The sequence below is a fragment of the Muscardinus avellanarius genome (genome assembly GCF_963383645.1).
Source record: "Muscardinus avellanarius genome assembly, chromosome: 12".
Lineage (NCBI taxonomy): Eukaryota > Metazoa > Chordata > Mammalia > Rodentia > Gliridae > Muscardinus > Muscardinus avellanarius.
The window spans coordinates 44,835,422-44,857,891 of record NC_137798.1 but is presented as its reverse complement, the minus strand read 5'-3'; the positions used below and the strand labels follow the sequence as shown (position 1 = coordinate 44,857,891).

The window sequence follows — 22,470 nt, the reverse complement described above, 5'->3', positions numbered from 1 at the left end:
TTTTTTCGTCTTTTTATTTATTTATTTTTGAAACAGGGTCTCACTGAGTTAAGAAGGGCCTCGCTAAGTAGCTGAGGCTGTCTGTGAACCGAAGTCCTCCAGTCTCCACCTCCCAAATGCCAGGATTACAAGCATGTGTCACCATGCCCGGCTCAAGACCATTGTTTTTTTGTTGTTATTGTTTTGTTTTGTTTTCATTTTTGTTGTTTTTGTTTGTTTGTTTGGGTGAAACCCAGGGGCTTTACTACCTCCGGGCTATACTCCCAGACCTATTTTATACTTTATTTGGAAACAGGGTCTCACTAAGTTTCTGAGAGCCTCACTAAGTAGCTGAGGCTGGCTTTGAACCTGTGTGATCCTCCTGTCTCAGCCTCCCAAGCACTGGAATTTACAAGTGTATGCCACCACGCCTGGCTGACCATTTTATTTAAACACACAGTTTAATTATAAGAAACAGCATAAACAAAGTGGATATTAAAGCACTCTTGGCCCTTTTTCATTTATTTATTTATTTATTTATTTATTTATTTATTTATTTGAAGCAGGTTCTCAATAGGGTGCTAGAAGCCTTTGTACTTACTGAAGCTGTCCTTAAACTGGCAGTCTTCCTGTCTCAGCCTTCCAAGTAATGGAATTAGAAACATGCACATATACTATGCTTAGTTTAATAGATTTTTTTAAAATAGTGATGTGCTCAGGCCGGGCATGGTGGCGCACGCTTGTAATCCCCGCGCTTGGGAGGCTGAGACAGGAGGATTGCACGGGTTCGAAGCCAGCCTCAGCTACTTAATGAGGCTCTCAGCAACTTAGTGAGACCCTGTTTCCAAATAAAATAGAAAATAGGTCTGGTAGTATAGCCCGGAGGTAGGAGGCCTCTGGGTTCTACCCCAGTACCACCAAAAAATAATAATAATAATAATAATAATAATAATAATAATTAATAAATAAATAAAATAGTGGTGTGCTCTCCACAAGAGACTGTCTTTCATTGGCTGAAAATGAAGGAATGGAAAACGCTATTCCATGCAAATAGTAATCAATGGCTATTCTAATATCAGACAAAATAGACCTTAAGTAAAAATTGAAACAAGGTACAAAGATAGTCATTGTAAAATCATAATGAGTCAGTTCATCAGGAAGACATTACAGTTATGTATGCAGCCAACATCAGGGCACCTAAATATAAATCATATATTAACGGAATTAAAGGGAGAGATACAAAGCAATAATAGAGGATATTTTTTGAGTTTATATTTTTTATTTTATTTTTTTAATTTTTATTGGTGTATTTAATCATACTTCACATTGGAATACAAGACTTGAGAGGATATACAAGCACACATCATCCTTTTAGCCCTTATCCAGTCCCCATCCCATTCCCTCCCCCTCCCTCGATCCCATGCTTGTTTGGTGATTAACTTTGATACATTTGTTTATGTACCTCCTGCTTTTTAAAGAGGCTCCATCCTCCCCTATTCCATACCCTCTGATTGGTCACCTTAATTGCTTCACTATAGGGCCCTTTCCATAGCTCAACCACTTCCTATTGCCCCTTTCCTCCTAGTTATTGCTGATTAGGGGAAGCACCTGGTTTTAATTTTCTGCGATATTTCTCTGTGCATGCCGCGTTGCAAATACCGATCCCACTCTTGACGGCCCCAGTTGTGGCCTGGCTACCCAGTGGACTGATCCAGACCTCGCTGGCTCAAGCAGCGGCCTTGCCTCATGGGAGGCCCCGGTTCTGGCCTCGCTGGCCCCGACACTGGCCTAACCCCAATAGAGGATATTTTAATACCCTCCTTTCAAGGATGGATAAATCATCTAGACTCAGCCCTCAGTAAAGAAGCAATAGACTTCTTCTGCATTATTGACCAAATGGGCCTAAAAATTATACAGTACATTTTATTCAATAACAGCAAATACACATTATTAAACATGCATAGAATATTCTCCAAGACGTAACATATGTTACGTCTACTAATGTCTACTAACAAAGCTACTAACAAATTTAAGATAAAAATAATATCACAAACCAGGCATGGTGGCACACAGCTGTAATCCTAGTACATGAAGGCTAAAACAGGAGGATCACAGATTTGAGGCCAGTCTCAGCAACTTACCGAGACTCAGTTTCCAAATAAAAAATTGAGTTGGAGGTCTATCTTGGCAGTAGAACTTTCTAGTGGGTTCTCACCCCCCACACACACACACATCCTTTCTTACTACAATGACATGAAACTAGAAATCAGATTACAAGTGTGTGCACCACCACGCCCAGTTTAAGAATAGCTGTTTGAAAAAGGCAAAATTGACAATCCTTTAGCTAGAGTAAGAAAAAGAGCATACTCAAATAAAAATAGACACAAAAGGGGACATTGTAACTGATACCTACAGAAATACAAGAGGACATAAGAAACCTTTATGCCAATGAATTGGATAACTTAAGAGAAATGAATTCCTAGAAACATAAAATCTACCAAAACTGAATCACAACAAAATAGAAAATATGGCTAGATCACTATGAGTAAAGAGATTGAATCAGTAATCAAAACCTGCTAACAGAAAAGCCCAGGACTAGCTGGTTTCATTGATGAATGCTATCAATCATTTAAAGAGGAACTATTACCTGTTGCTGATTTTTCTCAAACTCTTCTAAAACTATTGAGGAAAGAACAATTCCAGACTTGTTTTATGAGGCCATCATTACCCTGCTACCAAAGTCAAACAAGGATACTACAAGAAAATAAAATTAGAGTTCATGTTCCTAAGGAACATAGATGTAAAACTCCTCAACAAAATTACAGCAAACCAAGTCCAACAGCACATTAAAAGAATCATTCATTGTGATCAAGTGGGATTTATTTCCTGATCCAAAGGTGGTTCATTGTACAAAATCAATAAATATGATACACCACATTAGCAGAATGAAGAGTAAATATCACATGATCATCTCAATAGATGCAAAAATATACTTGACAGAATTCAACATTCTTTAATGATAAAAATATTAAAAAAAATAGCCAGGCATGGTGGCATATGCTTGGAATCCCGGCGCTTGGGAGGGGGAGACAGGAGGATCGCACAGGTTAAGAGACCCTGTTTCCAAATAAAAATATAAAAAATAGGCCTGGAAATGTAGCCCGGAGGTGTAGAAGGGTTTCCAGGAACCCCAGTACCATCAATATATATATTAAAATGTATATAGAAGGAATTCAAAACTATATGACCACTGGGCAGCTTAGCGCATGGCTATAATTGCAGATGCTTAGGAAATTGAGGCAGGAGTCTTACGAGTTCAAGACTGTACTGAGCAAAACAGTGAAACTCTATCTCAAAACTTAAAAGAAGCCAGGCATGGTGGCACGCACACTTATATTCCCATCATTTGGGAGGCTGAGACAGGAAGATTGCAGTTTGCAGACAGCCTCAGCTACTGTATATTAGTGAGGCCCTTTGCAACTCAGTGAGACCCGGTTTCAAAATAAAGAATAAAAAATAGGGCTGGGGGTATAGCTCGGAGGTAAAATGCCCCCGAGTTCCATCCCCAGGGCTGAAAAAAAAAAAAAACCTTAAATGATAAAGAGGAAAAGGAAGAAGGAAGAACAAAGACATACGACAAGACCACTCACAGCTAACAGCATTCAGTCTTTCAGTGGTGAAAAAGTATTAGCTCTTCCTCTAAGACATGGATGTGTGCATGTATACCTCTACCACCTTGTACTCCATTAAGGTGTATGACTACAATGCACCCAATAAAATTTTTTTTTAAAAAAGAACAAGACATGGATGCCCATTCTTGTCACTTCTATTTAACGTAGACTTGAAGTTCTAGCCAGAGTAAATAGGTGAGAAAAATAATAAAAAACAGTCACATCCAAAGGAAGAAACAAAATCATCTCTGTTTGCAGATGGTATGATATGTTATATATAGAAAACTCTAAAGATTGCACATACCAAAAAAAAGTTAAAACTAAACTGAATTCAGCAAAGTTTATGAGTACAAAATCAACATAGGTAAATCAGAATTTCTGTACACTGACAACAAGCTATGTGAAAAGAGTGCCATTTACAATAGATCAAAAAGAATAAAAGAGGAATGACCTTAACCAAAGAGGCAAATATATATATATATATATATATATATATATATATATATATATATATATATACACACACCTCTATAAACGTCATGCCCACAGTGACAGTAACCAGAGCCTGCCAGGCAATGAGGCCAGGTCTGGAGCTAGTGAGGCCGGGCCCTGAGCCTGCTGAGGGGCGAGGCTGGGTCTGGAGCCAGCGGACCTGGCCCGGAGCCTGCCACGCGGTGAAGCCTGGTCTGGAGCCAGCGGGCCAGGCCCAGAGCCTGTTGCGCAGCAGGCCTGGAACTGGGGCCTGCTGCAAAGGGCCAGCAGGTTTCTTCAAGTGTGTGACCAGGAAGCAATAGAAACTGCCACTGCCTCACCTAATCTCTCAACAGATTTCCAGGCCCAAGTTACCTCTATTTTTAAAAATTGGTTGTGAGTGGATCACCCTGTCAAAGTTACTCACCTTCTGGCTTTCAGGTTTTCAGTAAGTGGGAATAAGTGTGGAGAAATAGAAGCTCTAATACATTGTTGGTGGGATTGCAAATTGGTACAACCACTTTGGAGAATAGTATAGAAGATCCTCAGAAGAAGGAAAACGAACTTACCATATGATCCAGCTATACCACCTCTGGGTATCTACCAAAAAGAATGAAAACCAAAATATCAAACTAATGCATGGACAACTGTGTTCATAACCACAGTTCACCATTGCCAAACTCTGGAACCAGCCAATATGTCCTTCAGTGGAAGAGTGGATTTCAAAACTGGGATATGTACACAATGGAATTTTGCTCAGTCATAAGGGAGAACAAAATTATGGGATTTATAGTGAAATGTCACACACAAAAAAATAAGAAATCAGATGCTTTTCTTAATGTGCAAAATATTAGGGAGAAATGGGTAACAGGAGGAACTCTAGATGAAGAAGGACCCCTACAGAGGAGCAATGAAGGTGACATATCTGAAGGGTTAAGAGGGATGATAAGGGAAACTCTTTAAAGCACATGATGTACTTAAATATATCAAAGTCAATCAGGAAGCCAAGCATGGGTAGGTGAGAGAGGGAAGGAAGGGGTTAGAGATTGGGTAGGGGCTAATTGGGTGATGTGTGCATGTATATCTCCACAAGTTTTTTTTTCCCATTGAGATATATGACTACAATGCACCAATAAAAGTTTATTTTAAACAAAAAGAATAAATAAGGTGACCTAACTGAGGGGATGGGAGGGGGGAGAGGGAAAAAAAAGTTTTCTTTCTCTCATATGTAGAAGCTAAAGAATAATTGGGATACAAGAGAGACTTTAGATAATGCAGGAGAAACCACAGTGGAGGAGCGGGTGGAGGGGACAGGAGGTGGCGGTGAGGGGAGGAATAACTAATGATGGAAACACTTCCACTGATGTTATAAACACTTCCATTGATGTTATATATGTGTATGAGATTATCAGTGCCAATCTCAGTATATTGTATGGTGAAGGTGAGGGAGTTGGGAGGCAGCCTGGGGCCATGGGGCAGGGTAGAGAGGGGAGCCACCAGGGTTGTGTACATGTATTTCCCTATTAGTGAACTTTATTTACTATGTGAGACTTCAGTGCACCGATGAAAGTATATTAAAGTTTGTTGTTAATGATGTAAAAAAATTTCAAATACTTCAAGCCAGGTGTGGTGGCATACACTTGTAATCCCCGCACTTGGGAGGCAGAGACAGGAGGATCGCGAAGGTTCGAAGCCAGCCGCGCTGGCTTAAGAGACCCTGTTTCCAAATAAAAATATAAAAAATAGGTCTGGGAGTATAGCCCGGAGGTAGAAGGGCTTCCAGGAACCCCAATACCTCCAAAAACAACAACAAATTCAGATACTTCAAAAGCAAGCATAATTATATATTATAGTAACGTATGCTTTGGTTTTGGGGGGGGTTTGTTTTGTTTTTTGGGTTTTTTTTTTGGTGGTACTGGGGGTGGTGGAACCCAGAGGCTTTCTACCTCCAGGCTATATTCCCAGATCCATTTTATATTTTATTTGGAAACAGGGTCTCACTAAGTAGCTGAGAGCCTCACTAAGTAGCTGAGGCTGGCTTTGAACCTGTGTGATCCTCCTGTCTCAGCCTCCCAAGCTCAGGGATTACAAGCATGCGCCACCACGCCCTGCGTAATGTATGCTTTGGAGTCCATTATAATATCCATTCTATCAAGAACAGCTTTGAACTGGGCGTGGTGGCACACACTTGTAATCTCAGCATTTGGGAGGCTAAGACAGGAGGATGGTGTTTTCTTGGACAGCTTCAGCTGCTTAGTGAGGCCCTTTGCAACTTAGTGAGACCCTGTTTCAAATTAAAGAACAAAAAATAGGGCTGGGGGTGTAGCTCAGAGAGAGAATGCCATTGGGTTACATCTCTAGTAACACACACACACACACACACACACACACACACACACACGAGCAGCTTTATATCCTTTGGGCGAACTACACCCCCAGCCTTTTTTTGCTTTATAACAGTGTCTCACTAGGTTACAAAGTCTGAGTTGCTGCATCTGGCTTCAAACCTTCAATATATTTCTGTCTCAGCCTCCCAAGTACCAGATTAAGTCATGTGCCACCACACTGGGCTGTATATCCTCTTTATTTATATTTTTATTATTTTTTATATATTCATTTTTGTACTATTGGGATTCAACCCAGAGGCATTCTACCTCCAAGCTACACCCCCAGCCTTATTTTTAAATTTTTATTTTGAAACAGGGTCTCACTACATTGCAGAAGGCCTCACTAAGTAGCTGAGGCTGGCCCCGAACCTGCAGTCCTCCTCTCTCAGCCTCCCAAGTACTGGGATTATAAGTGTGTGCTGCCATGCCCATCTCTGTATATCCTCTTTAAATAGAAAAATATATAGTTTTAAGTTTTGTATCTTCCTGTGAAAAATTTAAAAGAATACAGTTTTTCTGGTCATCACATGGAAAATTGATTCAAGTTACTAAAGTGACTAATTTGAAATTTTTAAAGGTCAAAAAAGAAATTAAATTTTTTTCCATTACTAATCCTTTTAATGTTTCCCTTGACATGTTCTACATTGGCTGTTTTGTAACCTTTTCCTATTTACCAGTTAGATTTTAAATGTTTCTCTTCTTGATTTATGTAGAGTTCTCATATATAAAAAGTAGTCGTATTACATGCTTTTCTTACTGTGTTGAAATGGCCTTTTTAGTAGAGTGTGCCATTGAATATTAGGTTTTTAATTTTTATGTTTTCCTTTTGACTATTTCTTTCATTTTCTTTTTCTTCTTTCTTTCTTTCTCTCTTTCTTTCTTTCTTTCTTTCTTTATTTATTTATTTATTTTGTGGTACTGGGGGTGGATCCCAGGGGCTTTTCTACCTCCAGGCTATACTCCCAGACCTATTTTATACTTTATTTGGAAACAGGGTCTCACTAAGGTGCTGAGAGCCTCACTCAGTAGCTGAGGCTGAGTTCAAACCTGTGCAATCCTCCTGTCTCAGCCTCCCAAGCACTGGGATTACAAGCGTGCACCACCACACCCGGCTATTTCTGTTATTTCTAAGCTAAGACAGTCTTAACTATTTTAAAGGCACCTTTAGCTAAGCATGTCCAAAATAGAATTTATACATATAGTCTAGCTACTCTACACACATACACACAACATACATACACACACACACACACACACACACATACACACACACACACCTTCCTGATTAATTTTTATTGACATCTTATAATCTCTGCCCTGTTAAAATGTGATATCATTTATGCAGCTCTAGCCCAGAAAATTTAGGTATTATTCTTGACTACTCTACCTTTTAGCCCTTGTAGCTAATCCAATACCCTTTCCTGTCTGTTTTACCTTTTATTTTCCTTTTTTAATTCATATTTTAAATAATTTTATTGGTGCATTGTATTTATACATTGTAGTGAGATTCAGAGTGATATATTTATGTATGCATACATCATTTGGTATGTCTTCACACTCTTATAACCTTCGTCCCCAAATGTGATAGTGAGGTTGGTATTGATACCTTCATATATGGACATAACATTATTTGGTCAGTTTCCGTCCTCAAGCCTCCTTTCTCCTCCTCTCTTCTATCACCTAGTCCCCTTTATTTCTTCTACTGGTCTCTCATTTCATCAAGTCCCTTTCCTTTTCTAGTTTCTCCCTAGCTTCCACATGAGAGAAAGCATATGACACTTCACTCTCTGAAACTGGCTGATCTCACTTACATTGTGTTCTCCAGTTGCATCCATTTTCCTGCAAATGACATTTTGTTCTTTTTTTTTTTTTTGCGGTACTGGTAATGGAACCCAGGGGGCATTCTACCTCTGAGCTACACTCCCAGCCCTATGTTTTATTCTTTATTTTGAAACAGGGTCTCACTAAGTAGCTGAGGCTCTCCGTGAACCACGATCCTCCTGACTCAGCCTCCCACCCGGCCATTTTGTTCTTCTTTACTGGCTGAATAAAATTCCATTGTGTGTGTATACATTTACTTTTTTTATTTATTTTTTTTTATATTTTTTATTTTTTAATTAATTTATTTTTTAAATTGGTGCATTGTAGTCATATATCAATCACATTGGAGTACAAGACTTGAGAGGATATACAAGCACACATCATCCAATTAGCCCTCCTCCAGCCCCCATCCCATTCCCTCCCCCTCCCTCCATCCCACACTTCTTTGGTGATTTACTTTGATACATTTGTTTATGTACCTCCTGCGTTTTAAAGAGGCTCCGTCCTCCAGTATTACATACCCTCTGATTGGTCACATTAGTTGCTTCACTATAGGGCCCTTTCTATAGCTCAACCTCTTCCTGTTGCCCTTTTCCTCCTAGTTATTGCTGATTAAGAGAAGCGTCTGATTTATATTTTCTGCGATATTTCTCTGTGCATGCTGCGTTGCAAGTACCAATCCCACTCTTGATGGTCCCAGTAGTGGCCTGGCTACTCAGTGGACTGATCCAGACCTCGCTGGCTCAAGCAGCGGCCTTGCCTCATGGGAGGCCCCGGTTCTGTTCTCGCTGGCCCCTGAACCGGTCAAACCCCTAAGCTGGCTTTGGTCCCGACCTTGGAGGCCGCAGGAGTGAACTTGCCTCACGCCAGGCTCCGATGCTGGCCATTGGCCCCTGCACCGGTCTAACCCCTTGGCAGGATTCCAATCCCGGCCTCGGAGGCCCCAACACTGGTAATGCCTCACGGCAGGCTCCGATGCCAGCCTCACTGGCCCCAGCACCGGCCTAACCCCTTGAGAGGCTCTTATCCTGGCCTCAGAGGCCCCAGTACCGGCCTTGCCTCAAGGCAGGCTCCGATGCCGGCCTCGCTGGCCCCAGCACTGGCCTAACCCCTCGGCAGGCTCCGATCCCGGCCTCGGAGGCCCCAGCACTGGTCATGCCTCAAGGCAGGCTCCGATGCCGGCCTCGCTGGCCCCAGCACCGGCCTAACCCCTCGGCAGGCTCTTATCCTGGCCTCGGAGGCCCCAGTACCGGCCTTGCCTCACGGCAGGCTCCGATGCCGGCCTCGCTGGCCCCAGCATCGGCCTAACCCCTCGGCATGCTCCGATCCCGGCCTCGGAGGCCCCAGCACTGGTCATGCCTCACGGCAGGCTCCGCTGCCGGCCTCGTTGGCCCCAGCACCGGCCTAACCCCTCGGCAAGCTCTTATCCTGGCCTTGGAGGCCCCAGTACTGGCCTTGCCTCACGGCAGGCTCCGCTGCCGGCCTCGCTGGCCCCAGCACCGGCCTAACCCCTCGGCAGGCTCTTATCCTGGCCTCGAGGCCCCAGTACCGGCCTTGCCTCAAGGCAGGCTCCGCTGCCGGCCTCACTGGCCCCAGCACTGGCCTAACCCCTCGGCAGGCTCTTATCCTGGCCTCGGAGGCCCCAGTACCGGCCTTGCCTCACGGCAGGCTCCGATGCCGGCCTCACTGGCCCCAGCAGCGGCCTAACCCCTCGGCAGGCTCCGATCCCGGATTTGGAGGCCCCAGCACTGGTCATGCCTCAAGGCAGCCTCCGATGCCGGCCTCGCTGGCCCCAGCACCGGCCTAACCCCTCGGCAGGCTCTTATCCTGGCCTCGGAGGCCCCAGTACCGGCCTTGCCTCACGGCAGGCTCCGATGCCGGCCTCGCTGGCCCCAGCATCGGCCTAACCCCTCGGCATGCTCCGATCCCGGCCTCGGAGGCCCCAGCACTGGTCATGCCTCACGGCAGGCTCCGCTGCCGGCCTCGTTGGCCCCAGCACCGGCCTAACCCCTCGGCAAGCTCTTATCCTGGCCTTGGAGGCCCCAGCACCGGTCATGCCTCACGGCAGGCTCCGCTGCCGGCCTCGTTGGCCCCAGCACCGGCCTAACCCCTCGGCAAGCTCTTATCCTGGCCTTGGAGGCCCCAGTACCGGCCTTGCCTCATGGCAGGCTCCGCTGCCGGCCTCGCTGGCCCCAGCACCGGCCTAACCCCTCAGCAGGCTCTTATCCTGGCCTCGGAGGCCCCAGTACCGGCCTTGCCTCACGGCAGGCTCCGATGCCGGCCTCGCTGGCCCCAGCATCGGCCTAACCCCTCGGCAGGCTCCGATCCCGGCCTCGGAGGCCCCAGCACTGGTCATGCCTCACGGCAGGCTCCGCTGCCGGCCTCGTTGGCCCCAGCACCGGCCTAACCCCTCGGCAAGCTCTTATCCTGGCCTTGGAGGCCCCAGTACTGGCCTTGCCTCACGGCAGGCTCCGCTGCCGGCCTCGCTGGCCCCAGCACCGGCCTAACCCCTCGGCAGGCTCTTATCCTGGCCTCGAGGCCCCAGTACCGGCCTTGCCTCAAGGCAGGCTCCGCTGCCGGCCTCACTGGCCCCAGCACTGGCCTAACCCCTCGGCAGGCTCTTATCCTGGCCTCGGAGGCCCCAGTACCGGCCTTGCCTCACGGCAGGCTCCGATGCCGGCCTCACTGGCCCCAGCAGCGGCCTAACCCCTCGGCAGGCTCCGATCCCGGATTTGGAGGCCCCAGCACTGGTCATGCCTCAAGGCAGCCTCCGATGCCGGCCTCGCTGGCCCCAGCACCGGCCTAACCCCTCGGCAGGCTCTTATCCTGGCCTCGGAGGCCCCAGTACCGGCCTTGCCTCACGGCAGGCTCCGATGCCGGCCTCGCTGGCCCCAGCATCGGCCTAACCCCTCGGCATGCTCCGATCCCGGCCTCGGAGGCCCCAGCACTGGTCATGCCTCACGGCAGGCTCCGCTGCCGGCCTCGTTGGCCCCAGCACCGGCCTAACCCCTCGGCAAGCTCTTATCCTGGCCTTGGAGGCCCCAGTACCGGCCTTGCCTCATGGCAGGCTCCGCTGCCGGCCTCGCTGGCCCCAGCACCGGCCTAACCCCTCGGCAGGCTCTTATCCTGGCCTCGAGGCCCCAGTACCGGCCTTGCCTCACGGCAGGCTCCGATGCCGGCCTCACTGGCCCCAGCAGCGGCCTAACCCCTCGGCAGGCTCCGATCCCGGCCTCAGAGTCCCCAGTACTGGCCTTGCCTCAAGGCAGGCTCCGATGCCGGCCTCGCTGGCCCCAGCACCGGCCTAACCCCTCGGCAGGCTCCGATCCCGGCCTCGGAGGCCCCAGCACTGGTCATGCCTCAAGGCAGCCTCCGATGCCGGCCTCGCTGGCCCCAGCACCGGCCTAACCCCTCGGCAGGCTCTTATCCTGGCCTCGGAGGCCCCAGTACCGGCCTTGCCTCACGGCAGGCTCCGATGCCGGCCTCGCTGGCCCCAGCATCGGCCTAACCCCTCGGCATGCTCCGATCCCGGCCTCGGAGGCCCCAGCACTGGTCATGCCTCACGGCAGGCTCCACTGCCGGCCTCGTTGGCCCCAGCACCGGCCTAACCCCTCGGCAAGCTCTTATCCTGGCCTTGGAGGCCCCAGTACCGGCCTTGCCTCACGGCAGGCTCCGCTGCCGGCCTCGCTGGCCCCAGCACCAGCCTAACCCCTCGGCAGGCTCTTATCCTGGCCTCGAGGCCCCAGTACCGGCCTTGCCTCAAGGCAGGCTCCGATGCCGGCCTCACTGGCCCCAGCACTGGCCTAACCCCTCGGCAGGCTCTTATCCTGGCCTCGGAGGCCCCAGTACCGGCCTTGCCTCACGGCAGGCTCCGATGCCGGCCTCACTGGCCCCAGCAGCGGCCTAACCCCTCGGCAGGCTCCGATCCCGGCCTCAGAGGCCCCAGTACCGGCCTTGCCTCAAGGCAGGCTCCGATGCCGGCCTCGCTGGCCCCAGCACCGGCCTAACCCCTTGGCAGGCTCCGATCCCGGATTTGGAGGCCCCAGCACTGGTCATGCCTCAAGGCAGCCTCCGATGCCGGCCTCGGAGGCCCCAGCACCGGCCTAACCCCTCGGCAGGCTCTTATCCTGGCCTCGGAGGCCCCAGTACCGGCCTTGCCTCACGGCAGGCTCCGATGCTGGCCTTGCTGGCCCCAGCACCGGCCTAACCCCTCGGCAGGCTCTTATCCTGGCCTCGGAGGCCCAAGTACCGGCCTTGCCTCATGGCAGGCTCTGATGCCAGCCTCGCTGGCCCCAGCACCGGCCTAACCCCTCAGCAGGCTCCGGTCCCGTCCTCGGGGGCCCCAACACTGGCCTTGCCTCACGGCAGGCTCCGATGCCTGCCTCACTGACCCCAGCACCGGCCTAACCCCTCAGCAAGTTTCGGACCCTACCTCGGAGGCCCTAGCACAAGCCTTGCATCATGGCAGGCTCCAATGCCGGCCTCGCTGGCCCCAGCATCGGTCTAACCCCTCTGCAGGTTCCAATCCCGGCCACGGAGGCCTCAGTAGTGGCCTTGCCTCACAGCAAGCTCCGATGTCGGCCACTGGCCCCGGCGCCCGCCTAACCCCTCAGCAGGTTCCGATCACTGTCTCTGTGGTTATTATTTCAAAGGTTCCAGTTGTAATGTATCAGATCTCTTCCTCCCCCGAATATTGGCCACTGGCATTGCCACTGCCTCCACCGTTTCAAATCCTTCCCAGGCTCTTTTTCCACTCTGAATGTTGTCCAGTGTTCCTAAGCATGCGTGATGGTAGCATTCGACATTTGGTGTAATTTCTCCAAAAAAATAAAGTTGGTAAGATCCGGTTTCTGCTTCTCCTGAATACAAGTCTCCACCACCATCGCGAAGAACTCTTTCAACACCGCATTTCTCCTTGGTCTCCGCTAAACTCTCTCCTTATATGTGATGTCTGAGATTCTTAACAATATAGAGAAATAGCAGTCCTCTTTCACGGCGAATTTTTCCATAAGTTCCAGTGCATTTAGATAAGTTTTGTCTGCATCTCCAGTGTCCTGGCATCCATAACGGCTTTCTTACCACCTCTCCGATATTTTTCTTTATCTTTTTCTGTTCTGGGCCCGGTTTCTCCAGGGGTCTGGCAAGCTACTCGCAGTTCGGCCGGGACCCAGAGTCCCGCGATCCGGGCCCCAGCTGGCGTGCCCTGTGCTCGACCCCCGCCCAGAACCCAGCATCTTACTGGGCCTTGTTTCTCCAGGGGTCTGGCGTGCTACTCGCAGTTCGGCCTGGGGCCCAGAGTCCCGCGACCCAGGCCCCATCTGGCGTGCCCAGCCCGCGACCCCCGCCCAGAACCCAGCGTCTTACAGTGTCTGGTTTCTCCAGGGGTCTGGCGTGCTACGCGCAGTTCGGCAGGGGCCCAGAGTCCCGCGACCCGGGCCCCATCTGGCGTGCCCAGCCCGCGACCCCCGCCCAGAACCCAGCGTCTTACTGGGTCCAGTTTCTCCAGGGGTCTGGCGTGCTACGCGCAGTTCGGCCAGGGCCCAGAGTCCCGCGACCCGGGCCCCATCTGGCGTGCCCCGCCCGCGACCCCTGCCCAGAGCCCAGCGTCTTACTGGGCCTGGTTTCTCCAGGGGTCTGGCGTGCTACGCGCAGTTCGGCCAGGGCCCAGAGTCCCGCGACCCGGGCCCCATCTGGCGTGCCCCGCCCGCGACCCCCGCCCAGAGCCCAGCGTCTTACTGGGCCTGGTTTCTCCAGGGGTCTGGCGTGCTACGCGCAGTTCGGCCCGGGGCCCGGGGTCCCGCGACCCGGGCCCCTACATTTTCTTTATTCATTCATCTGTTGACAGACATCTAGGTTGTTTTCATAATTTGGTTAATAGATATATCACTAGTGTGTGTGTGTGTGTGTGTGTGTGTGTGTGTGTGTGTGTGTGTGTGTGTTATACAGGAGATGGAACCATGGAACCCAGGGACATTCTACCTCCAAATTATACACCCAGCCCAATTTTATTTTTTAATTTTGAAACAGGGCCTCAGTAAGTTGCCAAGGCTGGCCATGAACCTGCAACTCTTCTGTCTCAGCCTCTCAAGTACCAGGATTAAAATTGTACACCAATATGCCCAGCTAATAGTTTTCTGACTTTAATTCTTTTGGAAAGATACCAATAAGCAATATAGCTGGGTCATATGATGGTCCATTTTACCTCTTAAATATTAGCTCAAGGCTATCTATTTTCTCCACCTTTACCACCAGAAACTCAATTCAAGCTACCATTATTTCATAGCCCTCCTCACAGGATGTTTTAATGTTACAATAATATTTTCCAGACACAAATTTGTAATGCTCTGCTAAAATCCATTTGAGGGCAGCTTATTGTTGTGAAGGCAAAAACCAAATATCTTTTTCTTTGACATGCAACCCTATCTACATCTACAACCTTGTGTTATTTTATTTTCACTTGGTCTCTGTATGCCCTTCAGCTCCCTTCCCTCTCTTCATCCTCAGGAGCCCAGTATGATTTTTCATCTCCCTATAACACTCTCTTTTCCTGGTTAACATGGACTTATCCTTAAGATGCATTTAATTTATCTAGGGAAGCTGTGTATGACTTAACACAGTGTCACATGCTCCCATGATATGCGGCACCACATTCTTGTCCTTCACAGCACTGGATTACTGTTGTATCTATTTAGCATAGCACTTATGCCCTCAAGGAATATTTGGTTAAATGAATAAATGAATTAGTAATTGTTCTTCAAGCTTTTCAGTGAAGCCAGGTTATTAATTTGGGTAAATGGGATATATATCAAGAGACTAGCCGAGTTTGGTGGCACACACATAAACACAGTACGTGGGAGGGTGAGACAGGAGTACTGCAGGTTCTAAACTAGCATGCAGTAACTTAGCAAGACCCCTCTCCAAAATGAAAAATAACAGGTCTTTGAGGGTTTAGCTTAGTGGTAGAACCCCATTACTACCACAGGTTCAACCCCAGTACTACCCCACACACACACACAAAGTGGTACAAAGCCATGGAGACAGTTGCCTTCCATCAGTAAGAATAAAGGATACAGGTGGGTAAGGTGGCACACCTGTAATCCAGTAGTTGAGAGACTGAAACAGGAGGATCACAGTTCAAGGCCAGCCTCAGCAACTTAGCCAAGACCCTGTTTCAAAATAAAAAGGGCTGGGTGTGTAGTGCAGTGATAGAACTCTCCTGTGTTCAATCCCCAGTATCATTTAACAAGAGGTGGAGGAAGAGGGGAGGGGATTTTATTTATTTAAATCTTTTATCACTTTTATGATTAAACATTTCTTTTTAAAGTAATCTATATGGTTTATGAATTATAAATGGAATCTCTAGATGGATATGATTGTCATTTAGAAATATGTTTATCTAGTTATTAATTTTCTCCTACTTTAATTATATTTCTACTATTAGAAAAGTATTAAAGCTGATATTATATAAAACTTATTTTTATAGTTTTGGTTTTTGTATGTTTTGCTTTTTGTAACCTCCATTGTTCATAAACTATGTTTGCCCATAAAGCTAAAGAAGCTTCTCTGTAGATTTTAGTCAAAGAAAATTCCTCACTGAGAAGATCTTCAGGGCAATGCTGCACCTTTGACCACTTAAGGCATTGACTAAGTCAACTAGTTTGAGAAATTTTTATTATATATATATATATATATATATATATATATATATATATTCCTGGGTACATCATTTTGTTGCTTATTCCTAATCTCTATAAAGTCATTGTAGTTACTACTGTTGAAGAATTGAGGAGAGTCGCAGACTCATTAAGAAACTTTCCAGTCATTAAAATACTGAGTTCCTTAACCAATCTTTATATATAAGCCTTTGTTTTTTAAAAATTTATGCTGTAGCTGGGCATGATGGTGCACACTTGTAATCCCAGCATTTGGGAGGCTTGAGACGAGAGGATCGTGGTTTGCGAACAGCCTCAGCTGTTTAGTGAGGCCCTTTGCAACTCAGTGAGACCCTTTTTCAAAACAAGGAATAAAAAATAGGGCTGGGGTGTAGCTCGGAGGTAGAATGCCCCTGGGTTCCAAACCACAGTGTGTGTGTGTGTGTGTGTGTGTGTGTACATACACATATACATATACATACACACACACACACACACACACACACACATACACACACACACATACTGTATATTCCCATATTGGGGTTTTTTTGTTGTTGTTGTTTTTGGTGGTCCTAGGGGTAGAACCCAGAGGCTTTCTACCTCCGGGCTATACTCCCAGACCTATTTTATATTTTATTTGGAAACAGGGTCTCACTAAGTTGCTGAAAGCCTCACTAAGTAGCTGAGGCTGGCTTCGAAGCTGTGTGATTCTCCTGTCTCAGTCTCCTAAGCGCTGGGATTACAAGCATGTGCCACCACACCCGGCTCTATATTCCCATATTGTATTGCTTTGTTTTATATGTATACAGCATGCTGAAAGTATTTACTTGGATTTGAAGTTAATTATAAGGTAGAAACTTTTCCAGGATATCTTTTTTTTATATTTATATATTAATCACTTAGAAAACCATTTTAAATATTTTTTCTTGTAGGAACCTACAGAAGTTTAGTCTTTTTGGAGACATAAGTGTTCTACAACAGCAAGGAAGTTTATCAAATACATACCTCAGCAAGGTGGACCCCGATGGCAAAAAAATTAAACAGTAAGTTATATAGTTGGTGTATATTGTTTTGTTAACAGTAGTATTAATATAAAATCTATTTTTCTATAAAATTATAAAACACACTCAATAGAGTAATGATTTTTTGTGTGCTAAAAGAATATATGTTCCTCATCTGTGGTAGAAAAGACCATAGTGCTATACCAATAGTTGTATGTCAGTCTTTTCTGCCATACTAGTATAAAATGCTGTTTTCTTTGGACAAGGAACATATTTCTATGTTTAATACATCAGTATGTTTGATAAATCTTCTTTATATGTGAATGTGAGTTTAATGACATTTATTGTGAGTTGAATAAAAAGTTAACTGAGGAAAAATCTCTGTCAACATTGCATGTCATTACTTGCCTATTTTTAAGTCAGTGTTGTATGTTAGTGAGATCACTGTGGCATGTGTTTTTCTTATAGAATTCAGCAGCTGTTCGAAGAAATACTGAGTAATAGTAGGCAACTGAAATGGCTGTCCTGTGGGTTTATGCTGGAAATAGTAACCCCGACATCACTGTCATCTCTCTCTAACTCTATTGCCAACACCATGGAGCACCTAAGTTTACTGGACAACAATATTCCTGGTAACAGCACTCTTGTCACCGCCATTGAACTCGAGCGATTTGTCAGTCTGCGCTCACTTGCTCTGGATTTCTGTGACTTTACAGCTGAGATGGCAAGAGTCTTAACTGATAGCAACCATGTGCCTTTGCAGCGATTATCTCTCCTGGTTCACAATATTTCTGTGATACACAAGTCTCTGGACAACATGCCGAATGATGAGCATTGGAAAGCCCTGTCACGAAAGAGCACTGGCCTTCGGGTCTATATAATGGCTTTTGATATCAAGAGTGACGATATGTTAAAGATTCTGAAACCCAGTATACCACTAGAGAGGATTCATTTTGATAGCTACATCACTTGTGTGTCAGGGGCTATTGTCGATCTTATATCCAGGCAGTATGACAAGTTCCTCACTCATTTTATATTGATGAATGATGTGATTGACACGTCTGGTTTTCCAGATCTTAGTGACAACCGAAATGAAGATCCATTGGTTTTATTAGCATGGAGGTGCACAAAACTCACTCTTCTGGCAATTCATGGTATGTGATTTTGTTCACTACAATTTGATAATAGCATTACACTTAAGATATTCTAGTAAAAAGGTGGTACCAACCTTTATAATGTGAGGAAATCTTATAAATTGATATGCAGATTCTTAAACTTTGTAAAGTTTATAAAATATATCACTGATACCTCAACCCCAAGTATTCTGCTTCTGCTTCCCTGATAACTTTTTTCTTCTACTGTGTGGCATTTCACAAAAACGACATTTGAGCCAGGCGTGGTGGTGCACACTTGTAATTCCAGCATTTGGGAGGCTGAGACCAGAGGATTGCAGTTCAAGGATAGCCTCAGCTACTTAGTGAGGCCCTTTGCAACTTAGTGAGACCCTGTTTCAAAATATAATAAAAAAATAGGGCAGGGGGTAGTAGCTCGGAGGTTGACTGTCCCTGGGTTCCATCTCCATACCTGCAAAAAAAAAAAAAAAGACTTTTGAACTTAAGTCAGTTAAGAAAACATACATATCTACCTGGAAAAGACATTTTTCTAATCACAAGATCTCTTAAAAACACAGGAGCACTTGGGAGGCTCAGACAGGAGAACCACAGGTTTTAGGACAACCTTAGCAAGTAGTAAGACATTCATCAACCTAGTGAGACCCTGTTTCAAAATAAAACCAAAATAAGGCTGGTGGTGTAGCCCCTGAGTTCAATCTTCAGTACTACAAAAAAAATTTTTAAACATAGAAGGAAAAGAAAGTATGATTTATTTTATGTTCACTGCCTCATTTTTTATTTTAGACGTTGATGTATTAGTTCATGTGGTGTCTTTTTTTTCTTTTTTTTCTTTCTTTTTTTGTTTTTTTGCAGGTCTGGGGATGGAACCCAGTGGCATTCGACCTCCAAGCTACACCCACTGCCTATTTTTTATTCATTATTTTGAAACCAGTCTCACTGAGTTACAGAGGGCCTCACTAAGTAGCTGAGGCTGTGTGCGAACCATGATCCTCCGGTCTCAGCCTCCTGAATGCTGGAATTACAAGCATGCACCACCACGCCCAGCATGTGGTATATTTTTTAGTGTTGATCCCATTAATAAATTTTATGTTTATTTTTTAGTGTGCCATTCATCATAATTTGAATTAGTTGCATTTGTATAGGTTAAAAGAATACTTATTTTTCTGATATAAGCCAGTTATGAAACAGTCTATAAGAATGCCTTAAACTCTCTTCATTAGCTCTGTTTCATTGTTTTTAAAATGTTTTTAGCATACATTTAATGTGCGTGAATGGGTATATGTTGCTTTTTAAGTTTTGCCTTATGATTTGGCCAGTTATCAGAGGTAGTACCAGAGAACAGATTAGTATTCAAAGTGGTATGTAAAATGGGGATAAAGAATATCAGATTATGTAAAAGTTAATTTAAGCCGACTTTTTAACACCCTTTTTTTCCTCATAAGAAATAATATGTTAGGTCGAGCGTGGTGGTGCACGCTTGTAATCCCTGCGCTTGGGAGGCAGAGACAGGAGGATCACACAGGTTCGAAGCCAGCCGCGTGTGCTGGCTTAGGAGACCCTGTTTCCAAAAAATGTAAAAATAGGTCTGGAAGTGTAGCCCAGAGGTAGAAGGGCTTCCAGGAACCCCAGTACCACCAAAAAAAAAAAAAAAAAAGAAAAAAAGAAAAAGAAATAATATGTTAGATAGAGGTAAAGCTCCCCACCACCCATACTTTATCCTCTCAGAGGTGACTGTTATTCCAAAGTTAGTACATATCATCCCATGGCTGTTTCGTACTTTGCATATTTGCTACTGACAATTAACAATTTATCTTCAATGTTGATAGTGCCACTTTGGATTATGAAGCATCACACAAGATGATTTTTCACAAATGGAAAATACCAATTTACTATGTATAGTTAGTGGATATATATATGTATGTATGGACTGAAAATTTGCTCCTTGTGATACATCACTAACCAAACCTTGTAAAATTTATTCACATCTACTTCAAATATCCCATTTTACTGAACAAAAGATATCAGAGCAGGATTACATCACCTAACAGTTCATCACCCACAGTGGTATCCTCCACAATTGAGTGAGACCTTGTTTCTAAATTAAAAAAAGAATAAAATAGGGCTGGGAGTATAGATCAGATGTAGAATGGCCCTAGGTTATCAAATGAGGGAAAGACTAATTTATCAAAGTGACAATAAAATGTAAGGGAATGACAGTGTTGTCTTTTGCTTAATCTTCAGGTTACAAAGTGTGGGCACACAACCTCATCGCCATTGCTCGTCTTCGTGGCTCTGATCTAAAAGTGCTTGAAGTCACTGAAGAAAGCATTGATTTTGACCAAGGTGAACTAGCTGACCAGGATGTGGATCCAGTGTATAACCTTATTGAGCAGGTATCCATGGGCTTGGGTCAGCCTTGGCACGCCGTCATGGACATCGAATCACTCAGTGTCTTCACTGAACCAAATCGTCATTTTTACAGAGAGATGCAAAGCTTCAGCGAAGACATTTAGCTTCTTAAAATGTACAATTCCTGTGGTTACATATGCAAGTAGGGTCCTATTATGTTTTTTTTTTCCAGTAGTGTGAATTAATCCCTTTGTGCTGTGTTTAATCAGTATTAGCTTTATAGAATTATATATGTATATTCTACTTCTTGATCAAAGAACGTAGTCGGGTATTGGTTTAGAAGTTCAAAGTGACAATGTATAGGGCTTTCACGGTTAATGGAATTGTTACCAAACCTTAAGGATATACAATCGAAGATCATCTGAGGTTGCTGGCTAACTTTGTTTTTCACTGAGTTACTCTGCCTTTTTGACGTTTTTATTATTTCTGTGTCAGAGTTCAGAGCTCAGGAGCCAAAATATTTTTATACGTATATATATATATATATCTCCATAGCCTGGTGGATTTGTATGCAATGCACTGCTTCTATATATTCCAATAGCATTTCATTAATTTTTATTTGAAATGGAATAAGAGAAGATAAAATTCCAAATAAGTTATCATTAACAGAAAGCCAAGAGTTTAACTTCCATTACCTTTATAATAGTTGATATCATCAGTGACCATTCCAAACTTCATATAGTTCTAGATTAGAACATTGCTTAATCCTGCTTTTAGAAAATACATTTACATAAACATGAATATTCAAATTATTAGATTTTTTTTAAAACTATATCTGACATAATCTTACTCATCAATTACATTACACATTCAAGTTAGCTATTTTTAGCCCAGATTTCAAATAATGGAGGAAGAAAATGTATTCCAGGGTAAAGCCTCCTAAACAAAATCAAAATAGAGTTGTAAACACACTTGCTTGCAAACAAACGTTAGTCGTGAAATTCCTAGCAACAAGTCACTGGATTTTTCTCTGTCAGCACGCGTGTCAGCTGCCAAAGAATAGATTTAAATGAAGAAGTGCCCACATGCTGGCAGGGGCCGGCCCACAGTGGCCAGCCAGATACTGCTAGATTGTAATATTTAAGGTCGAATTTCGACCTGTGGTACACAGCTGTGCTGTGGCTCAGTCAGCAACCTCAGAACTCTGAAAAAACAAAACAAAAAAAAAGAAAAAAAAAACCATGCACCTGTTTCACTGTGAATAGTGAATGTAAAGGAAGGAGGAAAAACTGAAAGCTTGTTCTATCACAGGTATGAGCTGCTATGCTACATGAAGAACATTCCATGAAGTATGTTTTAAAACCTTGTTATATCTGAGAGGCTTTAAAAGCCAATTTAACTGTTTCAGGGCAACCGCGGTACAGACGTGGTCTCTGTGAGACTTCCACCTGACCCCAGTTTTAAGTGGTACGAATGTTGTGCATTTAATGTTAAAGGACAGTCTGCAATAATAAAGTAAGTAGCCAACGTGGGTGCCCAGCAGTGCTGAGACCTGGCTGCTCTATTGTAAGCTTTGGAAACACAATTTATGCAACAGATGTCCAGATATGATTCTATTTATGGAAAAAGTTTATATGTTTTACAAATGGTTTTACCATCTTATATTAAATGACCTTTTGACAGGTGTGCACTGTTTTGTCTCCAGTGAGCACATACCATGCGGATTTTATATGTACATCAGTAGTGTGATGACTCCACTGGCACAGTGTGTGTAAATGCCAGATGTGGTGAGATTTTATCTTGTATACGTGATCAGATAAAATAACTCCTGACAGAAACTGTAAGGAAACCAGCTGAATGTTTGACCTGATGACTGATGTTGTACGGTTTATGTTAAATGTATATTCTTTTAATCAATGAATAAAGCATTAAAAAGTGATCATTGTAATATATTTTATTGTATATAAAGCATGAGAACTTCTGGTGTTAAATAAACTGAAGTAATC

General features: G+C 44.9%; 1 protein-coding gene across 1 annotated transcript in view; it reads left to right on the top strand.

The window, feature by feature from the left end:
* Positions 1-20,628, top strand: part of FBXO33 (F-box protein 33) — a gene marked incomplete at both ends in the record, with an annotated part of 30,505 nt that extends 9,877 nt beyond the window's left edge. Inside the window, 3 exons of the mRNA XM_080706846.1 lie at positions 16,914-17,024; positions 17,451-18,136; positions 20,357-20,628. Of these exons, the coding sequence (XP_080562972.1) occupies positions 16,914-17,024; positions 17,451-18,136; positions 20,357-20,628 (1,069 nt within the window). The remainder of the gene's footprint in view (positions 1-16,913; positions 17,025-17,450; positions 18,137-20,356) is intronic.
* Between the last annotated feature and the right edge of the window lie 1,842 nt (positions 20,629-22,470).